At 45.0% G+C, this 16,769-nt stretch overlaps 1 protein-coding gene across 1 annotated transcript in view; it reads right to left on the reverse strand.

Moving 5' to 3' along the window:
- LOC126161897 (zwei Ig domain protein zig-8-like) overlaps positions 1 to 16,769 on the reverse strand; it is a 208,473-nt gene that overhangs the window by 20,524 nt on the left and 171,180 nt on the right. Inside the window, exons 4-5 of the mRNA XM_049918051.1 lie at positions 14,739 to 14,866; positions 10,697 to 10,865 (exon numbers count right to left, since the gene is read on the reverse strand). Of these exons, the coding sequence (XP_049774008.1) occupies positions 10,697 to 10,865; positions 14,739 to 14,866 (297 nt within the window). The remainder of the gene's footprint in view (positions 1 to 10,696; positions 10,866 to 14,738; positions 14,867 to 16,769) is intronic.

A 16,769-nucleotide genomic window follows, 5' to 3' on the forward strand; every position in this document is an offset into this window, starting at 1 on the left:
ATAGATAAACTCTAGTGGAAGACTCTGCAGGAGACACGCTCAGTAGCTAGGTACGGGCTTTTGTTAAAGTTTCGAGAACATACCTTCACCGAAGAGTCAAGCAGTATATTACTCCCTCCTACGTATATCTCGCGAAGAGACCATGAGGATAAAATCAGTGAGGTTAGAGCCCACACAGAAGCATACCGACAATCCTTCTTTCCACGAACAATACGAGACTGGAATAGAAGGGAGAACCGATAGAGGTACTCAGGGTACCCTCCGCCACACACCGTCAGGTGGCTTGCGGAGTGTGGATGTAAATGTAGATGTAGATGTAGATGTAGACACATGGGTTAAGTTAAATCTTACTGTAGTAATTTTATAATACAAGTACGTATATTATAGTTCCTTTCAACCATAGACTGTAAATTACATATTTTAATAACTCCTAACAGTCTGTGATAGACTCCACATTTCATTACATGTAAAATTATATATACAGCCATGTCTCTTTGAAAATATGTATACGAGGGTAAGTCAATTATTATCCGCAGTTTACTTATATTTTGGTTTATTTTGGTAGTACTGTCGTTTTACGTTGATTACGCATACTTTATTTATTTGTTGTTCTATCCTTGCAATTTTGAAGCTGCTCGAATGGTTTCGTTATCGCTGCTGTGCTGTTAAACAAGAGTGCTCAGCTGTATATTTGCACCAAAGAAGAGCAACGTTCAGTGTCCCGTTTTATTATGGTCGGAAGGCGTACCAGGAGCTGAAGTTAATCGAAGACCTTCGGTACAATACGAGAACAGTGTTTCGCCACAACGGAGTGTGTATGAATGGATTGAAAAATTGCGAAATCGCAGCACAACTGTTACGCATGTTGAAGGTGCCGGACGACCGTTTACCGCCACAAATGAAGAAACATTGAGCGATAACGTGAAATGATTCTCTTAGACAGACGATTAACTGTTGACGTAGTGGCACATCGTCTGTGAATTAGTCACGGTTCTGCCTACGTAATCATCCACAACACACTTGGGTTTCATAAAGTTTGTGCAAGATGGGTCCCAAACCAATTCACACAGTTGCATAAACAAATTTGCTTGGACATCTGCAAAACATATTTCGATCGCTATGATAACGAAGGGGACAACTTCTTAGGATCATTACTGTTGACGAGAAATGGATCCATCATCACGAGCCAGAGAGTAAACGGCAGCGTATGGAATGGAAACATCCAAATTTGCCGTGCAGGAAATAGTTCAAGATCCAAACGTCCGCAGGAAAACTGATGCATACGGTAATTTGGGACGCACGAGGACCAGTACTGGAATATTGTGGGGAAAGGGGCACAACAATAAACAGTGCACGTTACAGTCAGATGTTTACTGCCAAACTAAAGCCTGCAATTCGAAGCAAACGCCGAGGATTGTTGTCAAAAGGTGTTGTGTTGTTGCATGACAATGCCAGTCTGCATATTTCTGCCCATACTGCTGAAAAGCTCAGGGAACTCAAATTTGAAGTACTGGATCATCCTCCATATAGTCCCCATCTAGCCCCGTCTGACTATCGCTTGTTTGGTCCACGCAAAGGGGCATTAAGGAGCCGTCGATTTGCCTCGAACGAAGCTGTGAAAGAAGCGGTGCATTCCTGGCTCGCAGCTCAACCTCAACGAGGGCATTAGGAAGCTCGTATAACGATAGTCCAAGTGCGTTGAACTCAAGGAGACTCTGTCGAAAAATGATGCTCTTGTAAGTTTCCTATTTGATTACAATAAAATTTTACAACAACTTTGCGGATAATGATTGTCCTACTCTCGTACAAATCATCGTGTCCAGATCTTCACTTTCTATAAGTATGCAACGTTAGGCTTATTTAGGTGAGCTAATAGACCGACCGCTAATGGTACGAGGTAAGATGAATTTGTTGTACAGCTGAACACTAGCCGGCGCAGATCTCATGGCGCACTGCAGGAGGTCCGGCTTCTGGCTAGGTGACTGGTACGAACGAATCCAGGTAAAAAGTCTATCAGCGTCTCCGGAAATGAGGAAATTCCCGAAGCTGGGAATTTGTGTGACTGTTACTGGGTTTGCCGTTGTACTCGAGATGCACCAAGAAACGGCAGAGTGACAGATAATCTTAAAGATGAGTCAGTTACGACTCTTCGAGTTTCAACAGCACCTATCAGTCAGGTATTAATGCATATCTGAATACATCTCTGACCTCAGAAAAATGAGGCACATCCAATGGCACAACAATGTTTCAATATTTTCAAACATGAAAAACTATCATTTCAAAGTGAATAAACATTTAGGTAATGAACCTCTGAATTAACAACTTTTAAACACTTCATGCCATTTCGACAAATGGTGGGGTAGCATTGCGCTGTAGCCGTCATCCTTGAAAGCTAAATAGTTGTATCTATTTTATGTATTGAATTACGACGTCTTTTATATCTGTTTCATTACGCACATGTTTGTTAGAACATCGTATCCTCCACAATTACGCTACAAACAAATACTTCATGAATACCTCACATTTTGTGCTAGTTTAAAAGTGAGCAAACGCTTTTGTTAGTGGACGCCATAATTGAAAAGAGACCCAAGAGATGCCTCTGTCAGAACTTGTTTGTGTTAGGAAGAACAACTACGCAGCAGTAACCGTTCGGTACTATTGAATGTAGTAAGACAACATTAATATGAATTTAATGGACATTCATGTTAGAGCGAAGTATATGGTTAGGTTTTAACATAGCTTACTGATGTACCATTTTCTGTCCACCCCCTCTCTGAGTACTCTCATAAAGAGGAGTGTGTACGGAATATCACTGAGCAGGTTGTGGTTCCGGATATTTCAGGTCTTTTTTGTGTCTTTTTCTGTAGCATGCCCACCATTTCACATAGATTTTGATGCCGTTGCTGTGCGAGTTCTCTGGTGCGTTGCGTATCCGGCACTATCGATAGCGACTTGTATTTCAGTTTCCGTCTGTTTCGGCCTGCCCAGGAGCTGAGGCGGCCGCTGCCCTCTGGAGCGTTTTTCGCGTGGGGCCGCTCGTGCTCGGCTCGGCTGCAGGATTCGCACCGAGCTGGCGGTATTTTGCCTTCCGCCCCGGCACGGAGGTGTGGCCTCGTTGATTTTGCCATTGGGCAGTGTGGCGTGTTGATGATGTGGTATAGCGGACAAATGATGGGTCCCTGCACGTGATCGCTCGAGTTTCTCCGCCTCTGAAAAGCGTGCCACGATATCGCTTGGGTTTCCGCACCCAGGAGTTGTAAGGACTGCAGGGCAGGCTTTCTGTGTGTTTGCGCTGTCCGGTCTGCGTGGCGGGCCGGAGTCTAGGTGTCGCGTTTCCTGCTGGTGTGTACCCGGTCGTCGCCCCTGTTTTCCCGCCAGGGGGGGCAGCCGTATCTGTTGGTGGGATTTATTTGACAGTGTGTGTTTTGCGTGGACCCGGTGTGTTCACGCGCCCTGATTCTGAGTTGCAATTACTGTGGTCAGGCTGGCTCGGTTGCTGGAGTGTATGTTGTTGGTTTTGTGGCTTGCTGGGGACTGCGCGAGGGCCTGTTCCGTTTGTGATGTGGCAGCAGTCTGGTATTTTATGTGTGCTTGTTAAGCTGCTAGCAATTCCTTCTAGCCTTGTGCTTACTTGTTTTATTGTAATTGCTGGGCATTATCATTTGTCTGTTCTTTTACTCTTACTTATTTGTTGTGCCAGTTAGCCCCAAGATGTCAGACCTTGGTATCTGTCAACCTTATTTTGGCTACTAGCACTCAGGTGCAATATTGCCGGGCCTAACCCGGATTTGACATTAATTGAGAGCCTTTTATACCGTATTTTAGTAGTAGGTTTTGGCAAGTGCACTTGCGTATGGTATTTATTGTGTTCTCCCCCCCCCCCCCCCCCCCGTGCTTCTTCCTCCTTCGTGTAAACTGATTTTGGCAAGATTGCTAGGTGGCCTGTGTTATTACCTGTGTAAATTATTTGCCCGCTGCTGTAGTCGTATCATGTTTTGACCGGCAAGCGGCCCATGTTGGCGAGAGTTTGAATGTGTATTGCGCTGTTGATGTTGGGCTTTGCCGTACATATATTTAGTCATGTACGTGTTGTTGTGTTAAGGATTTTTAATTGAGATACATGTTGGAAATTTTATCACTCTTTTAAAGAAGGTATAGGAAGGAGTAACTGTTGTGGCGTAGCAAGACAGCCACGCCACTCGGAGGTAGCCGAAAGGCACGCGTACACACACGCCGGCTGGCGTGAGTTCTGGAACAGGATACTTGGTGAATGCTATAGAGAAAAATAGGCAGTTCCTCGGATACTTAACTTTAATGCATCCTTGTGGTACATCGCTATTGACGATACAAATGAGACTATCTTCAGATACGGTTAATGGCGCCTTGCTATGTCGTAGTCATGGACTTAGCTGAAGGCTATTCCAACTGTCTCTCGGCAACTGAGAGAAAGGCTTCGTCAGTGTAGTCGCTAGCAAAGTCGTCGTACAACTGGGGCGAGTGCTAGTCCGTCTTTTTAGACCTGCCATTTGGTGGCGCTAGGTCTGCAAGTACTGACAGTGGCGACACGCGGGTCCGACATGTACTAGTAACTTTGACTGAAAATTTAATTGTAATTTATACATTTGTGCTTCACATTTAAAAATTCTACTGTATTGGGTGAAAGTATGTAGCTTAATGCACAATGATTATTTGTCAAAGTGTCAAATTGTAAAGTTTGTTTGGCAGTGATTCAAACGACACAAATAAGTTTCTCTGTTCACGTTCACATTTTTATTACCTCATATTGTAAGCAGTTTGATTGTTGGTGTCATTGTAATTTGTAAGCCACAGTGTAATTCATTACAATTAATTGTTTTTCGGAAATAAACCTTGAACTGTATGTCCCCTTTTCATTAACCGATTCCCATCCAAATGGTCCGCTCAGTTGCTGATTTGGAATTTCTTTTATGCAAGTCTCCAGAAATCAGTGAAACACCTTTTCTGAGATTAAATTTTGTTGTACATCTAAAATGGTTATATTTACACTCTGAGCCCAGAGCATTACGTTGTGTGGCTAAAACAGTGTGCTACTTAGCCAAATAAGTACCCACCTTAATTATCCTAGTAATGTCCCAGGAAATCCCAAGGTCGTGTGGCTCACATAGTGTTTCCGCTTCGTTGCGATCTCCGCCACGGTTTTGAGAAATGTTAACGTCAGAGTTGATAAATGGATGTGATGAATGCAAGTTACAGAAATTGGTGACTATTAAATACGACGTCCTGTGTGTTAATAACTTTTTCACTGTGCACGATGTTGGCCATATCATGTGTCTTCGAGAAGGAGTCAATCCTGGTTTTAAACAGCTGGTTTACAAGAACAGACAGTTGTTTCTTCGAGGATGAGACATTAGTAGACAGCACAGGTATTTTGTGACATGTACGTAGTGTTGTCAAATACGTAACGACTTCTGGTTCCCTTGCCCTGTACCGTATGGTATGCGCACTTAAATTTCAGTTCTAGATTCACTTGAAAATGGCTATAAAGTTGATATCATGATAGTGTGAAACAAATGTAGAGTAATTTACAAATGATGAAACTTTCTTTCAAATATTTATGTAGGTATAATATGTCATCCGTCTCTTTTCGGATTTACTAAGATACACTCCAAGATTAATTACACTCCTGGAAATGGAAAAAAGAACACATTGACACCAGTGTGTCAGACCCACCATACTTGCTCCGGACACTGCGAGAGGGCTGTACAAGCAATGATCACACGCACGGCACAGCGGACACACCAGGAACCGCGGTGTTGGCCATCGAATGGCGCTAGCTGCGCAGCATTTGTGCACCGCCGCCGTCAGTGTCAGCCAGTTTGCCGTGGCATACGGAGCTCCATCGCAGTCTATAACACTGGTAGCATGCCGCGACAGCGTGGACGTGAACCGTATGTGCAGTTGACGGACTTTGAGCGAGGGCGTATAGTGGGCATGCGTGTGGCCGGGTGGACGTACCGCCGAATTGCTCAACACGTGGGGCGTGAGGTCGATGTTGTCGCCAGTGGTCGGCGGAAGGTGCACGTGCCCGTCGACCTGGGACCAGACCGCAGCGACACACGGATGCACGCCAAGACCGTAGGATCCTACGCAGTGCCGTAGGGGACCGCACCGCCACTTCCCAGCAAATTAGGGACACTGTTGCTCCTGGGCTATCGGCGAGGACCATTCGCAACCGTCTCCATGAAGCTGGGCTACGGTCCCGCACATCGTTAGGCCGTCTTCCGCTCACGCCCCAACATCGTGCAGCCCGCCTCCAGTGGTGTCGCGACAGGCGTGAATGGAGGGACGAATGGAGACGTGTCGTCTTCAGCGATGAGAGTCGCTTCTGCCTTGGTGCCAATGATGGTCGTATGCGTGTTTGGCGCCGTGCAGGTGAGCGCCACAATCAGGACTGCATACGACCGAGGCACACAGGGCCAACACCCGGAATCATGGTGTGGGGAGCGACCTCCTACACTGGCCGTACACCACTGGTGATCGTCGAGCTGACACTGAATAGTGCACGGTACATCCAAACCCTCATCGAACCCATCGTTCTACCATTCCTGGACCGGCAAGGGAACTTGCTGTTCCAACAGGACAATGCACGTCCGCATGTATCCCGTGCCACCCAACGTGCTCTAGAAGGTGTAAGTCAACTACCCTGGCCAGCAAGATCTCCGGATCTGTCCCCCATTGAGCATGTTTGGGACTGGATGAAGCGTCGTCTCACGCGGTCTGCACGTCCAGCACGAACGCTGGTCCAACTGAGGCGCCAGGTGGAAATGGCATGGCAAGCCGTTCCACAGGACTACATCCAGAATCTCTACGATCGTCTCCATGGGAGAATAGCAGCCTGCATTGCTGCGAAAGGTGGATATACACTGTACTAGTGCCGACATTGTGCATGCTCTGTTGCCTGTGTCTATGTGCCTGTGGTTCTGTCAGTGTGATCATGTGATGTATCTGACCCCAGGAATGTGTCAATAAAGTTTCCCCTTCCTGGGACAATGAATTCACGGTGTTCTTATTTCAATTTCCAGGAGTGTACTTTTCGTGCCACTGCTGGCTTCTCGTCAGAAGTAGGTTTGACAAGAAGGTTATATAATTGATCATGTGCAGCTAGACGCTAGAATCGTAGTGCTCGCGCATTGCCACCAGCAGCGGAAAATGAACCTTTGACATTACCAGGCACTTGGGCTGGTGAAATGGCAGAAAAATCAACGTCTACCGCTGGTCACGAGACAAAAACCTACAGGATGTATATCCATAAGTCTTTTCACTCGCATTGCATGCGCATTCTCAACATATGAAGGTATCCGAAGCTTACTCAAAAGGTTTTGTCTCGTTCATTACACCGGTTCTCGTAAAGTAACCTAAGCGACGTCATGTTTTGGCTGCTCTGCCTCAGGGGAGGTCTGGTGGCGTAAGCTTCCTCGCCAGACTTTGTGTCAACGTCCTGATGTAAATTCCAATCCTCTTGACAGTGTCAAGTGACGCTGCTGACGTTGATCCGTCCGTCGGATGGGGACGTTGCACTCCGTGTCTTCCTAGGTGCTGTTCGAGAGGAGTAGGCTATGTGTTGGCCAACGGCCTTGGCGCAGTGATAACACCGGTTTCCGTCAGATCATCGAAGACAAGCGCTGTCGGGCTGGGCTAGCACTTGGATACGTGAGCATCCGGTCTGCCGAGCGCTGTTGGCAAGCGAGATGCACTCAGCCCTTGTGAGGCAAACTCAGAAGCTGCTTGATAGAGAAATAGTGGCTGCGGTCTCGTAAACTGACAAAACAGCCGGGAGAGCGGTATGCTGAGCACATGCCCCTCCATATCCGCATTCAGTGACGCCTTTGGGCTGAGAACGTTACGGCGGTTGATCGGTACGGTTGGGCCTTCATGGCCTAGTCGGACGGAGCTTAGTTTAATTTTAGGCTACATGTCGGCACCGGTTTTCATTCTCCCCCTTCTCTCATCATCATTCAACACGTACACGGCATAACACTACACACATGCATTACAGTCCCGTACATTTATCAGACACACTTAAACATTCAACTCTTACGCTTCACAAATGAAAGGTGCGTGCCCGAAAGACAGAAATATCTTTCTACATAGTTGACTGAACCTATGTTTGAAATCTTCCAGCCAACAATTTCATACGACTTTACTTCTTCACCTCTAAATTACGGTTTCCATTTTCTATATTTGTAAATATTGTAAGACCTTTTTTTCCTCCATTTCCAGTTACGAACCCGCCCTGCAGTTTGTTTCATTAATGTTCACCTCGTATACACATCCAATTAAAATCACAGCTGCCGTTCGTCATGTACAATGGATATAATGAAGTTATTGTAAGTATATAAAATATCAATGTTCCACACTCTTTAAGATAATGTGTCATGACTATCGGAAATTTTACATGGGTAGGATTTAAGCCTAACCCTCCACTTGAATCATTCAGTGTAGACCTTCACGGCCGGTATTTGCGATGTTGCTGATATTCGATTTATGGGCGTAAAGCAGTGGTCCGTACATGATTCTCAGTCTAATGTTTCGTCTTGCATTTCTGTAAGCTTCATCAGAGACTTTAACGATTCAGAAAGCTGCTATGGACTCAAAACAGGTTCAGCAGGCCAAACTGTTTACCAGCATCCACGCAACAGTCTCTGCCTCGTGATGACTGGGTGTTATGTGATGTCCTTAGGTTAGTTAGATTTAAGTAGTTCTAAGTTCTAGGGGACTGACGACTTTAGATGTTAAGTCCCATAGTGCTCAGAACCATTTGAACCATCAACGCAACAATCGGTTCTGACGTCATCGGACCGCTGTTTGAGGTCGCTGAGTTGCGTAATCGGTTACTGCCGATTTATTCGTAGTGCCCAGGCGACAGTTGCTCTTATGTTTCCTGAGTTGGTTCTTAACGTCTCTTTTCGTAGCTTTTACGTTCGCCGGACGGAGTGGTTGTGCGGTTCTAGGCGCTACAGTCTGGAGCCGCTACGGTCGCAGGTTCGAATCCTGCCTCGGGCATGGATGTGTGTGATGTCCTTAGGTTAGTTAGGTTTAATTAGTTAAGTTCTAGGCGACTGATGACCTCAGAAGTTAAGTCGCATACTGCTCAGAGCCATTTGAACCTTTTACGTTCATCTTATAGCAAGTGCAATGTATTTTACACAGGGGGTTCGGACATTACCGTCACAAACTTCATTGTAGCCGTTTGAATATGTGTAGATATGCAAAAGGAGAGCCGGGTGTGGGGTGGGACGGTGGGTGGGTGGGGGCGGGGGGTGTGATGGTTACGTCGGATCGGCTGACGTGACATAATTTGACGTTTATCTTACCTCTCTGACTTGTTTCGAGCTTCTTTCACATGTTGATAGTTAGAGGAACATGGTTGAGTACACATTTGCAGAATACACCGAGATTATTCTTCTTAATGGTGGAGCTCACGGTAATTGAAGAGCTGCTTGTAGCCTTTATCAATATCGTTCTCCCGAACATCCGACTCCTTCGCCAAAATTACGCAAAGGCTTCGAGAGAGGGTACTTTCACCGTCAGCAAAATGATTCAAATGACTCTGAGCACTATGGGACTTAACTTCTGAGGTCGTCAGTCCCCTATAACCTAGAACTACTTAAACCTAACTAACCTAACTAACCTAACATCACACACATCCATGCCCGAGGCAGGATTCGAACCTGCGACCGTAGCGGTCCAGACCGTTGCACCTAGAACTGCTCGGCCACCACGGCCGGCTCACCGTTAGCAGTCGTCACAATGATGCTACAAGAAGATGTCGCATACCCGAACTGGAACAGCCCGTACTGCATCTGGTTGAAGAGAATCGGCCAACGAGTACACGAGCAACTTCTTTGGCTATAAATGAGTGGAATTGTAAGAGAAATGTTGTAATACGTCACGATTAACCAGATACTTGTAAAAGTAGTGGCGCTACCAGTATGTTTCCAGATGGTTGTGACACGGGGACGGTACGTTTCCGGATATGGGTTACACTTCAAAATTTTATCTACTCTCTGCCTTACACAAGTTCTACAGGTTTATAACGGGAATTTACGAAAACACTGTGTTGTCCTGCGGGGCAAGGGACGTGCTTGGGTTCTTCGCAGTACGCAAATATTGGCGGATCTTTCTTGTTGGTTTAAAAACCGAATCAGTACCGTCTTTTCTGAAACCTGTGCTGATGCGAACAGTGATATTTTGGTAATTGGTAGGGAAACCTTCCATTTAGCCGGTTCTTTTTCATTAGAAACTATAGATCGTTCTGGATGTAGCGCCCTATTTGTCTCTCTGTCAGAGTAGCACATAACAATGTTAATCAAGTTGTGTACCCTATATAAAGCAAAGAACAGCAGCTCTTCCCCACTACAACCTCCGTAGCACAGTTCTACACGACTGTGCGTTCTCTGGCAGTAGTCTGATTACGTCACGAACTGACCGTTGCGGGAATAAATCTTAATAGTTCAACTCGCTTAGCTTGTTTTTGAGTCTGCAACACTTTTCTGAATTGTTAAGGCCTCTGTTGAAGCCTCCAGCAGTGGAACACGAAACTTTAGGTATCTATCCATGAACCAGGTGCCAGTAATATTTCGCCGAAACGACTTGAATGTCCAGACCAGCTACTGGTAGCCGCAGCAGTGTGTGTGCGAGTTTGCGCGCGGCTCACCTTTCAGCACGTGCACCCGCACGCTGTCCGGCGGCACGTTGGAGGGCGCGCACGTGTAGAGGCCCGTGTCCTGCGCGGCCGCCTTCTGGATCAGCAGCCGACTGCTCGTCGCGGGGCCCTTCTCCGTCACCAGGCTCACCCCTCCACGCGGCGAGTCGAAGTTGATCACCTGCGGCACGGCATAACACTAGATAATTGATCCATATGAAATCTCGAGCAGGCGCTGTCCCACAGTTCGCTAATACACAGTCTGCCGAAAAATGTCATGCACTCAGAACACATGGTCGAAAGTCAATATAAATTCGAACTTGCACACGCCATCAGCGAGTATGGAAAACGGCCACCAGAGTGCACTAGTGCAGTTCGTGTTTGGTGGAGTTCCCATCTGTGGTTGGGGTAAATAAGAGATGTGGAGAGAGTAACACGTAGAGTGATCACTGTGAAGGACATAGGGATTCCACGTACTTGTATGAGACAGCGTTATCAGCAACTAAAGAGTTTGAAAGGGCCTCACTGCGTATCTCCATTTTCCCGGCTGACCGAATCACATAATATCTATATATTTGTTGGCATTCGAATGAGATAGTGTTTCCCAAGGTGGCTTCCGTCAACTCCCCCTCCCGGATGATGCCCTCTCTCCCTCCATTTATCCTTCCTATCAACTCTGATCCTCCCTCCCCCTCCTTTCCTCTGTCCTTTCCCTGGGCTCCCTCTTCCCCCCCCCCTTCCGTCCTGTTTCCTCCCCACTACACCTCTCCCTACCTCCCTTCTCCCCGCCAGTCCTTTTGTATTCCCCTCCTCTGCCTACCCCCCCTCCCTGTCGCGTCTGCCCCCCACCCCTCTTATGGGTTCTCATCCTCCATCAGCTCCTTTCCCGGTTCCCCCCCCCCCTTCGCTTTTCCTCTCCTTTCCCCCCCTTTTTGTTTTCCCATCTCCTGTCCAGTTTCCCCCCACCTGCTCTCGACTGTGGTGTCACCTTTGCCGACTTTTCGTGCTGTGTTCTAGTGACTATTCAGTGTTGTGTTGCGAACAGAAACCATGCTGTCGCTGGGTGTGCATTTTTATATACTTTGCGAACAGAATCCAGACTGTCGCCGTGTTTTTTAATTGTCTATTGTTTCCCCTGTCTGCTCCGTATGTATTTTTATTCGCTTCATCCTCCCTCTGTTGTTTGTTTTAATTTCCCCATTTTCTTTTCACCTTGTTACTCACTAAGTCCCCGATTTTATCGCCTGTTTTTTATTATTGTTTATTCTCCTGCTTTTTATCAGAAAATCTGTAGGCTGCAGAGCGGCGTCCTAAGCTGCTGCCAGCCCGCCCCCTTCGGGGGGAATTGAAATTCAATAAAGGAAAAAAAAAAAAAAAAAAAAAATGAGATAGTGGTTCATTGGTGGACTCCATAACAACAAGAGGGATTGGATACTGTTTTCCAAGGATCAGGTCTGCTATGTCTGACCAACGCAAGGCAGGATCAACGAACTGCCTCAATCACATCGTAAGCCTTTCACATTTGTTCCTGCCGCCTGAGAACATGAAATGGATTCCCTGCAACATTCTGTGTCATCGGGCACCATTGATCGGAGACAGCTGTCGGACTAGAGAATTACCTTCTAAGGAGTGGGCTGCCGTTAACACCACAATACGAACGGTTATAGAGAATTTAAAAACAGTACGCTACTTGAGATTTTACATTGGTAAAAAAGCTTATTTCGGTTTTATTGTCTTCATCTGCACTTGCCATGACGTTTTCAGCAACGTTCCAAACCTATTCGATAATATGCTGATGCACGTATATTATAATAATTTTATCAATATCTGACAGTTGTAGAAATTCAAGGTTGAGAGCTAGCCGCTTGCTCAAAGATGTTTACTTTGTGCTGTCAACCTTGAACTTCTACAACTGCCGAACCGCGTGACCGCTACGGTCGCAGGTTGGAATCTTGCCTCGCGCATGGATGTGTGTGATGTCCTTAGGTTAGTTACGTTTAAGTAGTTGTAAGTTCTAGGGGACTGATGACCTCAGATGTTAAGTCCCATAGTGCTCAGAGCCATTTCAACCATTTTTCTACAACTGTCAGACAGTAGAAAACGTAGTGAAAGACACATGCAACAGAATATTATCGAACAGCTTTAAAACGTTGCTAAAAATAATATTACAACTACAGACGGCATTCATGGTTTACTAAAAGTTGACGTATGTCCATCTACAATGCAAGGACATGTACCGATGAAGACAATAAAGCCGAAATAAGTTCACACACCAAAATAAAATATCAAGCAGCTTACCGTTTTCCATATCTCTTCTTAATGTCCTACTCTGACATAATATAAGCTGCAGTCCCACAAAAACACACGGCTGTGTTTTTCGTACTGTGACACGGAAGCATGGACTACTCGTGAATGGAATTTCATTCTGTGCAGCCATGAATCGCGATTTTGCACTAACCTGAATCACAATCGCCGGCGAGTATTGCGGCGACGTGGGTAGAAGTCCTATTCTTCCAATATTTTACAGATGCACAGGGGGGTTACACTTGGCTACATGGTGTGGGGAGTCACTGTGTATGATCTGAGATGACTATTAGCAGTGACTGATGGGGCGTGGGGAACAACAGTACATAACAGACATCTCGCGTCGTCATCTCTTGCCTCACGTGCCAGATTAACCTGATGTTATAGGAAAGTACACGTCATCATGTTCGACGTTAGTCAATGAACTTTCTCGTGGCCAACAAAATTCCAAGATCAGTTCCCGATAGAACAGTAGTGGGATCAGCTTAAACGTCAACTCCGTGCCAGTGAGAGTTTTCACGATATCAAGTATCAGTTACAACAGTTGTGGAACAACGTGCTTCAGGAGACGATGTTTACAATGCAATCAGTGCTTGCATTCAGGCAAGAGTGGGGTGCAACGTCATACTGTTAAGTGGTATCATATTGTCAATTTTTTTTGTAAATTAGAATTGGTACTGTAATACTGAAATAACAACACGTACCCTCTCAACCATCCTCTCCCTATCGGCGCTTCAGTTTTCTTGTCATGTGGAGTATTTAAAGAAGTTCCTTTTAGTTTACCACATAGAGTTCTTGGACATGCAAGAGCAGTTGAACGGAATACACACTGTCTTCAAAGGAGTATGTATATAAGATGAATACCAACAAAAGCAAAACTACGATAATGGAAGGTAGTCGAATTAAATCAAGTGAACCTAAAGGAATCGGATTAGGAACCGAGACTCTTGAGTAGGAGATGAGTTTTGCTATTAGGACAACGAAATAGCTGATAATAGTCGAAGTAATAAGCATATAAATGTAGACTAACAAAGACAAGGAAAGCATTTCTGAAGAAGAGAAATTTGTTAACATTGAATATAGATTAGGTTTTACGAAGTCCATTCTCATGACAAGTGTCTATAGTGTAGCCATGTATAGATATGAAACATGGACGATAAACAGTTTGCATAAAAAGAGAATAAATGCTTTCGAAATGTGGTGCTACAGAAGATTAGATGTGTCGATCACGTAACTAATGAAGGAGCTTTGGATAGTATTGGGGAGAGAAATAATTTGTGGCACAACTTGACCAAAAGAATGGATCGATTGATAGGACACATTCTAAGACATTAAGGGATCAGCAGTTTAGTGTTGGAGCGAAGTACGTGACTTTGTTTGTGTGTGTGTGTGTGTGTGTGGGAGGGGGAGGGGGGTGTCATACTGTGCCAAAATATTTAAATTTTTGATTGTATATCTTGATTAAGGAAAATTTAGTAGTATTGGCTGCATAAGAAACTATTACTTTATCACACTGTGTCCACACTCCACCAATGTTCACTATTGGTCATGTAATATGCAACACAAAAAAGGGTATTTCATTATTACATGGCAGGTGCCTACATCATACAAAATAAATAAGCTAACTAAATCCCGGAAAAGAGCAAGGTACTGCAAATTGTATCAGTGGGATTTTATAAAGAAATAAGGCAAACCTGAACAACTGTGATGTTACACAGAGAATTCTGTACTTAAAGACGGTTGCTCCCACCTGACCATTGTGTCGCCAGAGGACGCCCGTCGGAGGCTCCGGGGCGAACGAGACGAGGCAGGTCAGGTTGATGGTGCTGCCCGCGTTGATGAACAAGTCCGGTTCCCCGACAATCTCCGTCAGCGGCTCTGGAAAGACCACAGCCTCAACAGACAGAACAATGAGAGTTTGTTTTCATACAAAAGACAGATCCGGTGTAACATTTTGGCACCAGCTGTGAGGTACCGAGAAGCAGTAGCGTTGGTAAAAAATAAAAGTTAATAAATAATTGGAGGTATTAATTAAAAAGTATGTAGATAGATAATGCACAAAACGACATAATACTAAAAATCCTAACTGGTGAACAGAAACAATAAAGAATTATACAAGGAGAGTGGAAGACAAAGGACAGTTAACTTTGGCAGCAGATAGAATGGAGGAAGAGGAAAGTAGCAAATCCGTCAAACATTCGAAAATATATCGCAAATTAAGAGATAAATGTGGCATTTGGGGTGAAGCCAATGTGAGGAAGGACGTGCCGATGCTGGTATGCATAACTGAAGAGACGTTGCTATTTACTTTCCTCCTGAGCTTATCGTTACAAAGTTGTTAATCGTTTAGTGAGGCACTAAATAACCTCAAATCTGGACATACTTATTCGCACATTTGCATCATATGACGCGCCAGTAACATGATTTTTAACAGGCAGAGATGTATGATAGCACGAAAATCTCATCTCAATGTACGGTACAACAAATCTTATAAGAGCTGCAAACCAAAACACTGGCCGATGGCCTGAGAAAGAATGCGTCCTGCATGTCGTGTTTATAACTGCGCTGCGCGGAGCTTTTTTAGTTAGAGGGACAATGACAACAGACCCTTCGCGTCTCATTTCCAAAGCTGTAAAATGAGGAAAATCCTGATCAACATACTGTGGACTCTGGGCTTGAAAATCAGAAGAAGTAAGACAACTATACTAAGAACAGTTTCTCAAGCGGTGGCTTGCAGCAGTATACAAGCACTTTGGTCAGAGCATAGACACTTGAAGAAGTGTGTTATCTTTGTGGCACCGCCAGGCGTTAGAGACTACCTGCAGATATTAGGCTTCTGGAACTTCACAGGATGTCAGCAGATGCTAGACAAGCACTTTTAAAAGACAATCCTTTTCGCCGAAGTAGTCTGTTTCACAGGGGAGGTTATAGTGAGTTCTCATAATATGAACGAGTAAACACAATACTACTGCAGAGGCTAGACTACAGTAGCAACATCATCAGTCATAAAAATTTTGAAGAGCAATGTCTTACACTGACGAAGTCTATTTCTGTAGAGAGAGTTAATTGATTTCTCAAAATACTAAAGAGTGACTGGAAGATAACTCAATTACGAGGATAGCCGGCCGCGGTGGCCGAGCTGTTCTAGGTCCTTCAGTCCGGAACTACGCTACTGCTACGGTCGCAGTTTCGAATCCTGTCTCGGGCACGAATGTGTGTATTGCCCTTAGGTTAGTTAGGTTTAAGTAGTTCTAAGTTCTAGGGGACTGATGACCTCAGATGTGAACCATTTGGATTACGAAGATACACCGTACGATGTGGAAGTCTGTTGCGATATTACTCCTCATTATCTTACATGTATTTCCTTAATTGCTCTTTGCTTTAATTAAGAGATTAAATTAGTTAGGCTCGTCGTATTAAACGTGGTTTGTCTCCCGCTCACCTCTCCACGACAGGGCCACGCAAGGTAAATACTTTCATTTCTTTAAAATGGATTTATTTTGGAGGTATTGGGGCGTGATCAGTAAGACCGACCCATGACAACTGAGTTCTCCATACAAGTCATCTCAAATCCCTAACGTATGAGGACCATTTTGCTGACGCTAAGGACAAAAGACCATTGACACTACGTGAAAGGGAAAACAAATGATGGATGTTGTAGAGCAATAAATTCTTGGCCGTCGTTTTTAACATCAACAATGAAACGCCAAATCAGCATCAGGTCTTAAGTTTGTAGGCAATTTTCAGTTTTTTTTTCTCTTACTCGTTTCGTGTAACTTAA

Source organism: Schistocerca cancellata, chromosome 1, assembly GCF_023864275.1.
Source record: "Schistocerca cancellata isolate TAMUIC-IGC-003103 chromosome 1, iqSchCanc2.1, whole genome shotgun sequence".
In the NCBI taxonomy this organism is placed as follows: domain Eukaryota; kingdom Metazoa; phylum Arthropoda; class Insecta; order Orthoptera; family Acrididae; genus Schistocerca; species Schistocerca cancellata.